The sequence below is a fragment of the Ursus americanus genome, chromosome 18 (genome assembly GCF_024610735.1).
Source record: "Ursus americanus isolate L20-20 chromosome 18, mUrsAme1.1.p, whole genome shotgun sequence".
Taxonomy (NCBI): domain Eukaryota; kingdom Metazoa; phylum Chordata; class Mammalia; order Carnivora; family Ursidae; genus Ursus; species Ursus americanus.
The window spans coordinates 50,901,173-50,917,125 of record NC_142144.1 but is presented as its reverse complement, the minus strand read 5'-3'; the positions used below and the strand labels follow the sequence as shown (position 1 = coordinate 50,917,125).

At 40.6% G+C, this 15,953-nt stretch overlaps 1 protein-coding gene and 1 pseudogene across 2 annotated transcripts in view; one reads left to right on the top strand and one right to left on the bottom strand.

Moving 5' to 3' along the window:
- The first annotated feature begins 728 nt into the window (after positions 1-728).
- CCDC171 (coiled-coil domain containing 171) overlaps positions 729-15,953 on the top strand; it is a 293,932-nt gene continuing 278,707 nt past the window's right edge. For both annotated transcript variants that reach the window (XM_087869628.1, XM_045780223.2), the window contains exons 1-2: positions 729-998; positions 9,338-9,497. In XM_087869628.1, the coding sequence (XP_087725754.1) occupies positions 9,454-9,497 (44 nt within the window). In that variant the 5' untranslated portion in view covers positions 729-998; positions 9,338-9,453. The remainder of the gene's footprint in view (positions 999-9,337; positions 9,498-15,953) is intronic.
- Positions 13,002-13,097, bottom strand: LOC123781381 (U6 spliceosomal RNA; annotated as a pseudogene).

The window sequence follows — 15,953 nt, the reverse complement described above, 5'->3', positions numbered from 1 at the left end:
GCGAGTGTGTGTGCGCGCGGGCGCTCGGGGGCTTGGACGAGGATAGGAGAGGGAGCACATACTAAGGCTCCAAGGACTTTTTTTGCGAGGTACCTCGTTATGTAATATTTATAATGAAAGGCGCTGCAACAGTATCAGCGCGCTGTCCCGCATTTTCTCCGCATTGTTTACAACCCCAAGCTGGGATACAATGGGGATGGGAGGAGGGGACAAGGAGCGTTTTGCAGGCGGCAGCGGGCTACACAGCAGGAAACCAGCCACTTGCGCAGAAGCCGAGCCCACAAAATCTACCCCTGGCTCTGGCACCAGTCCACAGACCCCGACGGGGCTACACTGGCCTTAGGAGCGGCAGTTTAATGTACAATCGGGGATCCAGCCTCTTAAGAGTTTTATTCAATAAGTACGCGCGGAAAAAGGGTTAGGGTTCAGAAATCCACACTGTCTGGCGGCTCTGGGGATTCTGAGACTGTGACCTGGAGACCTCACGCTGAGAACTGCACCTTAGAGCGTGGGCCGGGGCGTTCTCGTGCAGGAGGGGCGCGCGCGCCGCGGGATCGCGTTTGGTTACGAGCGCGCCGCTCCTCAGCAACGGCGCATGCGCCTGCTCGCCTTCCCGCACGGCCGCGCAACTTCGCGGGCCCTCCTCCTCCAATCGGAGCGCCGGATTCTCTGAGTGCGTATCCTGGGGCGGCGGGCAGCGAGAGGCGGGAGGAAAGGGGTCGGCTGGGGCGGGGCCGGGAGGCCTGCGAAAGTCTATGAAGGTCTGCGAGCGCTGCCGAGTCTCCGGAAGTGGCCGTTGTAAACACCGTCTCTCCAGGGCTTTTCCCCTCCTGTCCCCCTTTGCTATTCGTTCCCTCTTCCCGGGTCCTAGAGTCCGTCGGGTTCCAACAGTTTTTGCTCTGACCCCCGCGATCTGCCTAGGCCTCTTTCTACCATTGAGATTTGGAGCTGCCCCTGGGGTCTTGGGTGTGCGGTCTGGACCACGGGAGCCCGCTGAGGTAACCACGGGATGTGGGGCTTCGAGGCGAACGACTTGGGCGGGGAGGTGCTGAGGAAGATACGGGTAGCAGCAGTGAGAGTTAAGGGGAACTCCGAGTTAGTTCGTAGTTGTCCTGGGGTTGTTGGTGTCGTTTGTGGGGACACGCCTCCAGCTCTCTGGGCCGGGCCTCTCCGCCCACCTGGGGGAAGATCTCCTAGAAGCATCTTAACAGGAGACCGCTGCAGCAGCACCCAGAGGACTGAGTAGGGACCAGAGGGCAGGACCCAGAGGGCCTGGACTTGGAAATTCTAAGGTTTACAACTCCGGACTGCCGGGCTTTTCCCGTCCACGAATCAGTAAACTCTTCGAGGACAAGGACCACGTCTTTTTCATCCTTAAAAAAAAAAAAAAAAAAAAAAGCCAGCCACACACTAGCCACTCTTATCAATGTTTGATAAATCAAAGAATGAGTTGTGGTAGGCTAACATCTGTAGTTTCTACTGCTCACCCTCCAGGACTCTTAAGAGACATAGAAAATCCGGCTGTTTTTCCAGGGCTGTACATTTTCTGCAGAAGTAGAACCTCCTTTTGACTGTTCTTTACTCTGTCATGATATTTATCCTAGACAAATGCTTATTTTTTCTTTTTAAGATCTCTAATGATTCTGCGTAAGTTTACTTGAGAAGCAATTGGTGTTCAACTCTTTCAAATACAAAACACATGGATGTTTTCTATAGTTCACATAATTTTGGAGAGAAGACCCCACCGTTTTGTCACTTGTTTTATTGAACAGTTAGTGCGTAGTAACAACAAAACAGTGGTAGAGCAGAAACTAGCAGTGGTTTCCCATGAAATGAAGAAGAAACAAAGACAGTGCAACCTGCTAAGAGGAAAGAGGGGAGTAGTTTTAGTCTGGAGCTTGAAGTTTTATTAGTTGCGTGACCTCAAGCAAATCACCTAAGCTAACTAGACATTAGATTCCTTATCTGTCAGATAAGGAAGATGGAATTGGTCTTTAAAGTCCTATTTAATTCTAAAATTCTTTGATTGTCTCAGCCCCCCTGTCATGGTTTTTTTTTTTTTTTTAAGACTTAACTTTATTTGAGAGAATGAGCAGTGAGGAGGGGCAGAAGGAGAGAGAGAGAGAGAGAAGCAGAATCCCTGCAGAGCAAGGAGCCCGATGTGGGGCTCGATCCCTGGACCCAGGGATCATGGCCTGAGCTGAAGGCAGACACCTAATCGACTGAGCCACCCAAGTGCTCTGTCATGGTCTTATTTTGATGAAAGAACCTGACATCCTCTTTGAGGGTGAAATATATAAGTGTGCAGATAGAATCCCCAACACAGATGTAGTTATTGAAGTTAGCACTGTGTTATGAAAGAGGATGGATTTAGGAGTCAGCCAGATGTGGGTTTGAATTCTAACCCTCCCACTGAGCATCTTTTTTTTTTTTTTTAAGGATTTTATTTGTTTATTTTAGAGGTGGGGGGAGCAGAAGGGGAGGGGGAAAAGTTTCAAGCAGACTGGGGGCTGAGTGTTGAGCCCCCATTGGGGCTTGATCTCAAGACCCTGAGATCATGACCTGAGCTGAAACGAAGAGTCAGTTGCTTAACCAACTGAGCCATCCAGCTGTCCCTCCCACTTGAATAGCTTTATACAAGTTACTCATCCTCTCTAAGCATCAGTGTTCTCGTCTGTGAAATTTGTATAATCATCTTATAGGGCTATTGGGAGGATTCAATGAGATCAGGTACATTCGCCTAGTATTAGGCACATAGTAAGTGCTCAGTAATAGTGGTTTTTTATCTTTTCATCCCCAGCCCCGCCCTCACCCCTTCCCTTCCCCCTGATCTGTACAGACACACTGAGAGATGAATATATTCTGCATGACCCAGTGAAGGACTCAGCTGTGAGGTAGGAAACTTTGTACCAGCAGTGGCTCTGAAATCTAAACTAGATTTGTCTTTCTGGCTGGGACTTACTCTTAGGATATCTAGATCATTGATCCCTTGGCCTCAGTTACCGGTAGTTGGCCCTATTAACTATGTCTAAAGAACTTCTTATTGAAGGATGATATATATAACATCCCCTTATCTATTTTAGTAGGAATGGTGAGAATAGTCCAACTCCACTACCAAGAGAAGATTCATCTATTAATAGATTAACATAAAAAGCTGATCTAAACTTTGCCTTTATCCGTCACTGCTACAGGATGGCCTGGTTTGGGCCCAAGCCTGTGAAGTGCCATTTGGATTGAGAATCCACTGGAGGTCTGAGTTATCCTTCATTAAGAGACCCTGCCTTGTAGTTAGTTTGGATGGGGTGGGGATGTGGGGGACGGATGAGCTGTGTTTGAAAAATCTGAGGCAGGGAGAAGTTCTTTTCTGATAAGCAAGGTCTTACATGCTCTCTGGCTGGGGGTGAATCATATCTTGAAGGCCAATAGCAAGACACACAACAGAACTGTGGCGTCCGCTAATTTGGGCTTGAATCCAGACTCTGTCACTTACTAGAGATGTGACTTTGGACAGGTGATTGAATGAACATCGTTAAGCCCCAGTTTCCTTAGGTATAAAGTGGGAACATTAACAGTATCTTTCCCTTGCGGTTGGTGTAGAGTGACAGTGTAGAGATATAGAAAGTTCTTAGCACACTGGAGAAGGGATGTTTGTCACAGTTGGCATGATGACAGTAGGAGTGGCTCAGATAGTTTGTTTATAGATAATGGCATATTGAATGTTTTCAAATGGAAAACGTTACTAACAGAGTTAGCTACATGTTGGAGAAAGGCTGATTGATGTTGATTGCGTATCATAAGGAATTTGTAATTACTCGTATAAATCAGCTAAAGTACTTATCTTGTGGAATCTCATTGGGGAGTTTTAGGTAAATCTTGGAATGCATATTATGTGAGGAACCTATAATTCTTTGACCTAATTCCCTATTTCACTGACATTTCCATTACTGTACCTAGCTACTTTCCTCGTCATTCATTACCTTTTCACTGTGGTGTTTGAAAAGGAAGCTTTTGCTACATCTTCTCTGCCATGTTCAAAAGGATAGAACTCCAGTCATAGTTTAAATTCAGCCACAGATCTGACTTTGGCTCTTCATTGATGACTAGATTAGTCTTCCGAAAACACACAGAGGTAGGCTCTTGAACCCTAGTGTCATCAGGAGCTGATAGTAGAGACAGAGAAAAAGAAAATAAGATTTTGCTAAAGGAGACTTTAGATAGGATTTTTTTTGTGTGAATTTGGTAAATTTTGATGAATTTAAAAAATTGAGATATAATTCACCTATCAAAATTCAGTTTTAAAGTGTACAATTCATTGATTTTTAGTATATTCACTGTGTTCTAATTCTAGCTGTCTAATAGTTCTAGCTATCTAATTCCAGAACATTTCCGTCACTCCCAAAGAGGAACCTCATACCTATTGGCCGTCAGACCCCATTCCCCCCTCCCTACCCTCTGGCAACCACAAATCCACTTTCTATTTCTATGTGTTTGCTCATTCTATACATTTCATATACATGGAGTCCTACAATCTGTGGCCTTTTGTGTCTGGCTTCTTTCACTTAGCATACTGTTTTCAAGTATGCTTGAAGGTTCACCCATGTGGCATGTATCATTTCTTCATTCCGTTTAATGGTTGAGTATATATTTCATATTTTATTTTTCCATGGGTCAGTTAATGGACATTTGGGTGTTTTTTTACTCTTTGGCTATAACGAACAAGGCTGTTCTGAACATTTGTGTGCAGGTTTTTGTTGAAGACCAGTAATTACCTTAGAATGTGTCTTGGTGTTCAGTATTCTCAGATACACAGTTTGCTTTTCAAAATGTACATTAAATTCTTTTTGTTACTTCAAGAAAGTTTTCCTGGACTACAGTTTTTAGTGTTCTATCCCTTTGCTTTTGTCTTCTTATTCAGGGACTCCTGTTATCTGCATGTTGGTTATTCTTTGCCTAAAAATATTCAGTATTTTGTCACTTTCTCTTGAATCCTTTTGATCCCTTTCTTCATTTTTTTACTCAGAAAATTTTCCTCTTTTTATTTCCTATGTCCTTTCAGGCATTTTCTGTCGTGTATTTACTTTGTGTTCCCTCTTAGTTGTCATCATTGAAATGATCTTTTCTTCCGTTTCTAACTCTTTCTGATCGTTGTCACCTTATTTCTGTGTTTTTCTAATTCTAATTCTTCCTGTCTTGTACCATTTTGTTAGTGTCTTTTAGCTTATTTTTGAAATAGTAAGTTACAGGTTTCATCTGTTTTGTGGTCATGTCTTTCTGTCATGCTTTCATTTGTAGCATTCATTTCTGCTCCTTACTCTCTTTTTCCCTGTGTTACCTTTGTATGGGATTTGACCACACTACTCTTCTGTTGCTTATTTTTATGGAAGATTAGTTTACTTGAACTTTGAGATTGGGGCAAACTTCAGGAAAGCTTTTCTGACTTCATGGAACCCTGTCTTGTGGTGTTTCTGTGAGTGTTAAAAACTCTGGTGGCTTGTTTCTGGGATTTCCCGGCTCTGTTTCCTCCTACAGTTTGGTCTTGGGGCCTTTGCTTTTCTTCGTATTTCCCCTATCCTGCTCAGTTTTGATTCCAGTTCTTGCCGTTTCTCTTTAGCGTGGGCCTCTGTCCAGGAAGGGGACCTCGGCAGGTCGTTTCCGAGAGTTCATAGGCTGGACTGTACCAACCCTTTCAAGACTTTCTTGCCATACGCCTGTATCACAGGCCGGCTTGTGGAATGGTTAGACTTCTCCCAGTTTCATCTGATGTTCCCAGATTGGCTTGTTGTGCTCCCCATTGAATATCTGCTGGCTCTTTTTAGTGTTCTTTCAGATGTAGCCTTGTTATTTCCATACTCTGCTTTCTCCTCCTTACATACTTCTACTGCTCCCATGTAGGTTTTGTGCATGTTGGTGGCTTGCCTTTATTCATTTAATTTTGTAGCTTTTTGTTGTAAATGTTGCTTATAGATTTTCTAGTTTCTCTAATTACCTTAGATAGAATTTTTACAATGTCCCTCATTTAAATTAATAAATCGTAGAAAAATGACTTTATGAAAGACACGCAGGCAGAGCTGATGTGAGAACTCATTTTTGTTTCTTTCTTGTCCCTCGACTTCTTTTTCTTTTTAACCCCGCAAGAGTGTTTTCAAATTTCTTATCCATATTAGTTTTTTTTTAAGTGTATTTATTTTTTTAGTAATCTCTATAGCCAATGTGGGGCTCAAATTTACCACCCTGAGATCAAGAGTCACATGCTCTTCAGACTGAGTCAGCCAGGCGCCCTCCGTATTAGTTTTCTATTGGTGTGTAACAAGTTACCACAAATTAGTGGCTTAAAACAGCACCTATTTATTATCTCTTAGGTCAGGAGTCTGGGCACAGCTTAAGTGGGTCCTTTGTTCAGAATTCACTGGGCCACTGTCAAGGTGCTGGCTGGGCTGTGTTCTCATCTGGAGGTTTGGTTGGAAAGAATCTGCTTCCCAGCTTATTTAGATTGTTGGCAGAATTTGTGTCCTATTGGCCTCTGTATGACTGAGGCATTTGCTTCTTACTGGCTGTGGGTGGAGGCTCCCTGCTGTTCCAGTAATGTAGCTCTCCCTGTAGGTGGTTCACAGCATGGCATTTCGCTTCTTCACGGCCAGCAGGAGACTGTCATTTTAAAACAGAGTCTTATATAACATAATGTAATCACGGGAGCCACATATCATCATCCCTTTGCCATATTCTGTTGGTTAGAAGCAAGTCACAGGTTCTGCCCACAGAAAAGGGAAGGATATTAAACAAGAGAGAAACACCAGTGGGGGCCGAGATTGTGGGGACCATCTGCCTACTACATTATCTGTATCGATGATCTGGAAATTGACAAAACTTATTCCTGACCTATGGAAGACACTTTTCTGTCTAGAAGACTATTCACATTTGAAGATATTAGATACCAAAATGATGCACCAAAAAAAATAATGATTCTCTTCAATTTAGCTTTATTGAAACGACTTTATTAAAATTTAGTAAACTACCTCTTCCCACACTTCTCTGCCCCAAATAAAACCAAAACAAAACACAACAGACATTTATTAAAGTCCTATCTATGTAAATTCTTTTCCCGTGGGTGAGAGGTTCTGTTTGTGCCTGTTGTGACACATATGCATACGTGTGTGTGTTTAATCGTTTTCATAAAAATAGAAACATTTTACATATATGCTTTTGAGCCTTGGACTTTACTCTTAAGTGTAGAAGAGTCCATTCTGTCTTGAGTTTTAACCCTTTAACTTCCATTCTGAAGGCAGTTTCCCCAGAGTCTGACATTTGGGAGTATGGTAGTAAGATGAAAAGATTTTGGTACTCAGTATCAGAAGAGCTTGGTTGAGTACTTAGTATCCTCCATTTAGTAGCTGACTGGCAGGATTTTTCCCTCTATTTTGGTAAAAACTCCATCTTCTTTGTTCTGGGTCAAAGTATTCTAGTATCAGCTAACTCACTGACTGTTTTAAAGATCTGTTGGTGTCTGTAGGAATCGTTACTCAGTTCTTAGCACCTTGGTTTTGTCTCCATCTCGGTTCACTTACTTGAGTTCCTTTTCTTTCAGTGAAATCTCTGAGGCTTTATTAGGAGCAGGGAAAGAGAGGTAGCTTTTTTTTTTTTTTGTCTTCTAGGTATCCCCGTACACTGGCAATTCCACTAAATAATTCTTTTGATACATCTTTCCCCTAGACCAAGTCACCTTAAGTATCACTTACTCCCTTCCTTTATCAGGGACTATTATATTATATTTTCCCAGAGGGTTTGTATTCAGTGATGGAGCACTGTATAATTCTGTATATATTATTTAAATCTCAAATATATGACTTTGATGTAATTACCCCTTTTTATGGTTGAGGAAACAGGCTCAGAGAGTCTAAGTGACTTGCCCATGGCCACGTACTGGGAAGATGATTAAAGGCATCCTAACTCAGATCTCTCTGAGTCCAAAACTCATGGTCTGTCTTAGGCTATTGGACTTCTACCAGGGATACCAAGAGATACTTGTAAGATCTTGATATTTGTGTCTGTCTGAACTTAGTCACTGTTATCTCTGTTTAAAATATTTACCTAGAGATTCCTTCACACACACACTATGTATACACACACACACACACACACACACACATATATGTATATATGTATATATATGGGTATATACTTAAGCAACTTACTTTAAATGGTTAGCTTTGTATAATTTGGAGTTATTTCCCATAGAAGAGGGTTCTAGACAGGCCAGCGTAAGTGTCAAGTACTCTCCTCTTTCCTTATTCCTCCTTGATCTTTAAGAGAAGGACTTTGAAAATTACCATGAGATCATTTGTGGGGAGTACTTTGGTCTTTTTGATTGTAACATTGCATTAAAAATATGTCATTTATGAAAAAGGCTTTAGGGACTTAAAAATGTCCCTGGACTTCACTTTCTTTCAAAGTGCATTCTGTTCTCCAGAAATAGGCTCTACATTCCTTTTCTAGTTCAAGAGTAATTTGTCACTGTTTTATTAAGATCATTTTTTCTTGGGGTGTCTGAGTGGCTCAGTTAGCTAAGCATCTCCCTTCAGGCTCAGGTCATGATCCTGGGGTCCTGGGATTGAGGCTCACGCGGGGCTCCCTGCTCAGCGGGGAGTCTGCCTCTCCATCTGCCTCTGCCCCTCTCCCACCCTGTGCGCTCTCTCTGTCAAATAAAGAAAATCTTTAAAAAATATTTTTTTCTCTTCATTTGAGAAATTAAACTCTAATAGAACTTTGTTCTTATAAGAAGGAATATCTTTTTAACATTTTGTCATTTTTGCTTCTAATCTTTTTTTAAAAGAATTCAGGGACACATGGGTGGCTCAGTTGGTTAAGTGGCTGACTTCGGCTCAGGTCGTGATCCCAGGGTCCTGGAATCAAGCCCCATATTGGGCTCCTTGCTCAGCGGGAGCCTGCTTCTCTCTGTACTTCTGCCTGCTGCTCTCCCTGCTTGTGCTCTCTCTCTCTGTGTCAAAAAAAAAAAAAAAAAGGAACATAATAGTTTTTAAATGTTTTCATGTTTGTTATAAAATAATTTTAAAAATACAAGTAAGGGGTGCCTGGGTGGCTCAGTCGGTTAAGTGTCTGTTTTTGGGTCAGGTCATGATCCCAGGGCCCTGGGAATGAGCCCCGAGTTGGCCTCCCTGCTTAGTGAGGAGTCTGCTTCTCCTTCTCCCTCTCCTTGCTCATGCTCTCTCTCTCAAATAAATAAAATAAAATAAATACAAATAAGTTGAAGAAAAAGACAAAAACCACTCATAGTCTCAGGACTCATATATAACCACTGTTATGTTGTTTACTATTTTAACAGACTTCAGCCCATCTAACCGGTAAGCCACAGACATCTCAGACAGGTATAATCCTCAATAACGAAGTACACCATTCAGAAACAGTGGGCTGTTTTCAAAGAGCTGGAAGAGACTTACCATGAGTTTAAACACTTCAAGTAATTCCCCTGGTGACACCCAAAGGTAAGCTGTCAGTCTCTTCCTTTAGTTGGGGAATGCTTTTGGGTTGCAGGCCTCAGGGAGAAGTCAGTGTTTGGGGGTGCTGACTGTAAGGATTCTCGGCTAAGGGAGGCCCACTAAGCGAGGCCTGCTAAGGGAGGCGGAAGCTTCACGTGCCTGGAGGAGTGGGTGTGACCTTCACAGCAGTGGGACCGGGATGTGCGACCACGTGCTGCAGTCCCTGCTCCTTTGTGAACTCGTCCACAAAAGTCCGCGTGTGTCCTTTCTCCCGACCTTTGAGAACTGCTCATTCTTTTCTCCTTCTCAAGTGTCGTCTTCTCATGGTTTTGCTCATCCCCATTTCGGTGTGGTCATTACTTTGCCCTAATCTCGTTGGCTCTAGTTGTTCTGACTTCGCGCCCCAGCCGTGGTTCACGACTTCTCTTGAGGCATTCTTCGGGTTTTAGCTCCTGTTCCAACAGCTTCTACTTGGAGTTTATATCCAAGAACTGCCGTGGCTTCTCTTTTTTGTATCCTTGATATCTGCCTTTTGGCGAGGTGCCGGCTTCTGGCTGATGCGCCTCTGATGTGAAAGATAGAACACTCTGAGTCTAGAATATAAAACAGAGCCCTTTTGGAGAGCACAACCCAAAGCGTGGTTTACAAAGAACTAAGTACAGAAATTGAAAGTAAGTGTTTAGAAACTTTTATAATCACATAGCAGTGTGATTTTCTGTTCGTCAAATCTAGTAATAAAACACTTGTGGTTGTGTTTTACCTCTTTTAAAAATTTCTTGTTAAAAGAATTTCTTGTTTAGTCATTTAAAATATATTTTACAAAAGTATCATTTGTTGGGGGGAATAGTCCTTGCTCATGTTTAGTTTGAGAAGAACTGATCTAGACAGGCTTTTCGGCAAGGATGTGTGGGTGGGGCAAGGACCATGACTAACATGTACTTCATCTATAAATAGGATTTGCTATAGAAACATCTTCCACCTATCTTTAGAAGCTACCTTAAATCCTTTCTGGAGAAAGGTATGAAATAAATGAACAAAAATATAAACTTTTGACTTCGCTAAAAGCCATTTCACTTTTGGAGGGAACTTCTTAACACATAAATATCTGTCATGATTTTTTTTAAAAAAGCTTTTATTTATTTATTCGTCAGAGAGAGAGCACAAGCAGGGGGAGCTGCAGGCAGAGGGAGAAGCAGTCTCCCCACTGAGTAAGGAGCCTGAGGCAGGACTCAATCCCAAGACCCTGGGATCATGTCTGTCGTGATATTTAATACCTAATGGCTCTTTAGAATTCTAGAATCTGGCTAAATGAAGTTAAACTTTGCTATTTACCACTAATTTACTTTCTGTTTCTATAGATTTGCCTTTTCTTTTTCTTTTTCTTTTTTTAAAAAGATTTTATTTATTTATTTGACAGAGAGAAAGCCATTGAGAGAGGGAACACAAACAGAGGGAGTGGGAAAGGAAGCAGCAGGCTCCCAGCAGAGCAGGGAGCCCCATGTGGGGCTCGATCCCAGGACTCTGAGATCACGCTTTGAGCCGAAGGCAGACGCTTAATGACTGAGCCACCCAGGCTCCCCCCATTTCTTTTTCAAGATTATTTTGGTTATTCTGATTCTTCTGCTTTTCCATATACATTTTAGGATCAGCTTGTCAATTTCTGCAAAAAATCCTGCTGAGATTATGGAAGGGATAATGTTGAATCTGTAGATCAACTTGGAGATAATTGTCACCTTGATAATATTGACTCTTCCAATACATGAATATGAATGTGGAATGTCTTTTCATTTATTTAGGTCTTTAATTTTGTTCTACAATAATTTGTACTTTTCCTAAATATATATATTTTTGATGTTATTATAAATGGAATTATTTTCTAAATTTCACTTTTGGATTATTCATTGTTAGTATACAGAAATGTAACTGATTTTTGTATATTGATCTTACATTCTGTGGCCTTGCTAAAATTGTTTTTTTGGCAGTGTTTTTGTTTCTTAATGAATTTCTTAGGATATTCTTATAAGATCATGTCCTTTGCAATTAAGGATAGTTTTATTTCTGGGGTGCCTGGCTGGCTCAGTTGGTAGAGGACAGGGTCGTGAGTTTAAGCCCCACGTTGGGCATAGAGCTTACTTTAAAAAAAAAAAAAAAGGATAGTTTTATTTCTTTTCTTCTAATATATATGCCCTGCCTCCTTTCCTTTTCCTTCCTCCCTCCCTTCCTTCCTTCCTTCCTTCCTTCCTTCCTTCCTTCCTTCCTTCCTTCCTTCCTTCCACTGTCTAGAACCTCCAATATATCTTAAATAGAAGTGGACATGTTTGTTTTGTTCCCAGTCTTAGGGGAATCTTTTGGTCTTTCACCATTAAGTATGCCAGCGGTAGGTTTTTTTCACAGATGCTTTTTACCAGATTGAGTAAATTTCCTTGTATTCCAAGTTTGTGGCATTTTTAAAAAAAAAATTACGAATAGGTGTTGAATTTTGTCAAATGCTTTTTCTGTATTTACTGAGATGATTATATAATTTTTATGTTTTAATAAAATGGTATATTACATCAATTGATTTTTAGACATTAAATCACTTTTCTATTTTTGGGATAAATCCCACTTTTGGTCATGTTGTGTAATCCTTTTAAGATGTTGCTGGATTTGGTTTGCTAATGTTTTGTTGAGGATTTTTTGTATTTCCATTCACGAGCGATATTGGTCTGTAGTTTTCCTTTCTTGTGATAGCTGACTCACTTTGATCTTAGGTAATCTGGGTTAATAGAATGATCTGGGAACTGTTTCTATCTCCTCTAAAGTGAGGATTGATATTATTTCTTTTTAAAATGTTCAGTAGAGTTTATTAGGGAAGCCATCTGGACTTGAGCTTTCTTCGTGTTTAGATTTTTAAAATTATTAATTCAATATCTTTAACTGTTATGGGTCTATTCAGATTTTGTTTCTTTTGGGGTTAGTTTTGATAATGTCAGTTTTTCTAGGAATTTTTCCATTTGATCTACATTGTCTAACTTGTTGGCATATAGTTGTTCATAGTGTTATAATATTCCTTCTAGGTTGGTAGTGTCATTCCCTCTGTCATTCTTTATTTTTATAATTTGAATCTTTTTTTTTTTGTCAATCTAGCAACAAGTTTAGCAAGTTTGTTGATCTTTTTAAAGAACCAAATTTTGATTTCAGTGATTCTCTATGTTGTTTTATTTTAGTCTTATTTAAAAAAAAAATTAAAGTTACCTAAGTACGTTATTGAAAGAATCTCCTGGTTCTACAAGGCTTACTCACTGCTATTAGGAAAAATAGCAGTACTAATTTGCTTGTGACAAATCACCCTCTTGATCTCTAGAAGCAATCATTCTCAAGTCTCTGAGATGATTTTTATTTTAAAAAATCATTTTTAATTTATTTAAAATTTTGTATTTTTTTTGTATTGAAATATAGTTGACACACAATGATACATTAATTTCAGTACAAGATAGTGATTCAACAAGTCTGTGTTATGCTCTGCTCATGAAAAGTGTAGCTGCCATCTGTCACTATACTTGTGCAGGGGCCAAGCTCATCTCTGTATTGTTCCAATTTTAGTATATGTGCTGCCAAAGCCAGCACTGTCACCATATTCTGAAATGATTTTTAAAATCTAAAGCTTTAAAATTTTTTTTTAATATTGCTGTGTGATTTTTCAGGTTTAGCTGTTACCTACTGACTGCCCACTTTACAAAAGATCAAAATTTATTTTTTGTTCGTGCTTGCCTCCTTTTACTGTCCTCTCTATATTTAGTTTTCCATGTTTACATTATTATAATTTTGAAAATCCAGTTGAGCCATGTAGTAGTATTTAGTAACTTTTTTTTGTCTTGTACATTGTTTCCTTTGGATTTGATAATTGTTTCATTGATTGCTTAGTTTGCCTAATTTCTATGAATTTATCAAGAATTCAGCTTCATACTCCAACCAAGTGGCATAAATCTCTCAATATGTTCAGATAGTCGAAGTATTCTGGGTTTATCCTTGATTGTAAGTCCAGTAGAGTTAGCATACAGTGTTATATTAGTTTCAGATGTACAATAGAGTGAGTCAGCAATTCTATACATTACTTGTATTCTTTTTTTTTTTTTTTAAAGATTTTATTTATTTATGTGACAGAGAGACAGCCAGCGAGAGAGGGAACACAGCAGGGGGAGTGGGAGAGGAAGAAGCAGGCTCCCAGCGGAGGAGCCTGATGTGGGACTCGATCCCAGAACGCCAGGATCACGCCCTGAGCCGAAGGCAGGCGCTTAACGACTGCGCTACCTAGGCGCCCCCATTACTTGTATTCTTAATCCCCTTCACCGATTTCACCCATCCCCCTGAAACATTCTGTTGTCTTCTGTTTGCCTCCTCTTCAGGAAGTCGCTCCTGGAGGCTTTGGCCAGTCCAGTAGTCCAGCTGGGACGGATTGCCCTTTAGGTGCTGTGCTTTTGCCACAGTGGCACAATTGTCACCTGCTGCTCCTTTCTTCACTACCCTGGAAATCGTGTTGCTGTTTTGTCTGTCTTGAACACCCTACTTTCGGGATCCCATGTCTTTCTCTTTCACCATTTAGGTCCTCTTGAGAAAGTTCATGGGAGGTAAATGTTTTGGTGTCTTGTAGGTCTGAAATAGTCTTTCTCATTCCCTTGTAACTTGTTGGGCATACAATTCTAAATGGATATTATTTTCCCTTGGAACTTTTTCGGGCATCCAGGAGATTTTTTTTTTTTTTTTTTACATTTACTTATTTAGCTTTTCATTCCTTTGTGTTTTGATTTCCAAGAGTCCTTTTTTTGTTTTGTTTTGTTTTCTCTGAATATTTCATTTTTTATCACATGGAGTTTTTGTTTTATGGATGTTATTTCTTCTCTTATTTTTCTGAAGGTATTTTTTTCTCCTCTTTTTAAAATTCCCCTTTCCCTGCATAATCTTTGAGGGTTCTTCCCCTCTGTCCCCCAATTTGGTCTCTGTCTTTCTAACTCTTGTTTCCTAATTTTGGTGATCCTTAGCTCACTGTTTTCATTTGAAAGTAGGGGCCTACCAAGCTGTTTGGAAGCTCTTTGTGTAAGGCTTTGTGTTCATGGCATTCTCTATAGGGTGACGTAGTTAAGGTGTCTGTTAGAGAATCCCTAGCATCAGCATCTTTAGGTCTTTTTCACCTTGCTGGTTTTTACCTTCCGTTCTCTGCTTGGCTGCCATTGTTCTGGCAGACGAGATGTTTTAGAAGACCAGGGCTTTCACTTATTACATAATTTCTGACTTGAGTCTCCTGTTTTGTTATAGGGTCTTATACCATTTGTATCTGATGTCTCTAATCCACAGACCTTCTGTTTTTATCCTCTCCAGGGAACAAACCCTTGCCTAGTGTTCTGCCAGAGTGAGAGAGACGGTACCCAGCTGGGTGATATATAGGGTAGAGGATCTGAGGATCTCATTTCTTTGGCAGACTTTCAACCTATTATCTTGTTTTCTGCTCTACTTTTACCCCACTTTCAAGGCTGTTGTCAATTAATTGAGCTTTGGGTGTAAATCAGGTTGCTTTTCCCAAATTTGGCTTTAAATCCAGTTCTCTTATGTAAATCAGTTACCACTCACCCACCTGGTTTCCAGCTTCTAATATTTTATTGCTATTGCTCTTCTGTGCTCTTCCTGCTTTTGGATTTTTATCTCTAAATTCTCTTTGGTGATAACTTTCATTAAATTTTTAATTTTGGAGAGGGAGTGCTTTAGTCTGCTGTTTCTTTTATTTTATTTTTTTTAAAGGTTTGTGTATTTGTTTTAGAGAGAGAGGGAGAGCGAGAGCAGGGGGTGGGGCAGAGGGAGCGAGAATCCCAAGCAGACTCTGTGCCCAGCTCAGAGCCCATCGTGGGGCTTGATTTCATGATGCCGAGATCACCCCTGAGGCGAAACCAAGAGTCAGAATTTCAACCTACTGCTCCACCCAGGCGCCCCTAGTGTGCTGTTTTTAAGCCTGAATCTATATTCTGTCACTCATGCTTTTTCTTTTTGTAATATGTATTTATTACATTTGCCATAAATAAAATATAGTACATAAAAAGGTAAAAAGCACTCAAGTTTTTCCAAAACTATGCAGTATGTGGGGCCCCTTGGTGGCTCAGTCATTTAAGCGTCTGCCTTCGGCTCTGGCTCCCTGCTCAGAGGGAGGGCTGCTTCTCCCTCTCCTCCCTGCTTGTGCTCTCTCTCACTATCTCTGTCTCCCTCTCACTCAAATAAGTAAATAAAATCTTAAAAACAAAACAGAAGTACACAGCTTGTGATAGGATCATTCTTTAAGTACCATCACGAAACGGTAGTTTGTTTCTGGCCATACACTACTTCATATTTCTACCTCGCTTTTGCAATCGACATCTTTTACTAGCTTGTAAGTTTCTTTAGGGCAAAGACCATATCATGTTCCTTGTGATTTCTGAAAAATAAGTTATTAGAAATACC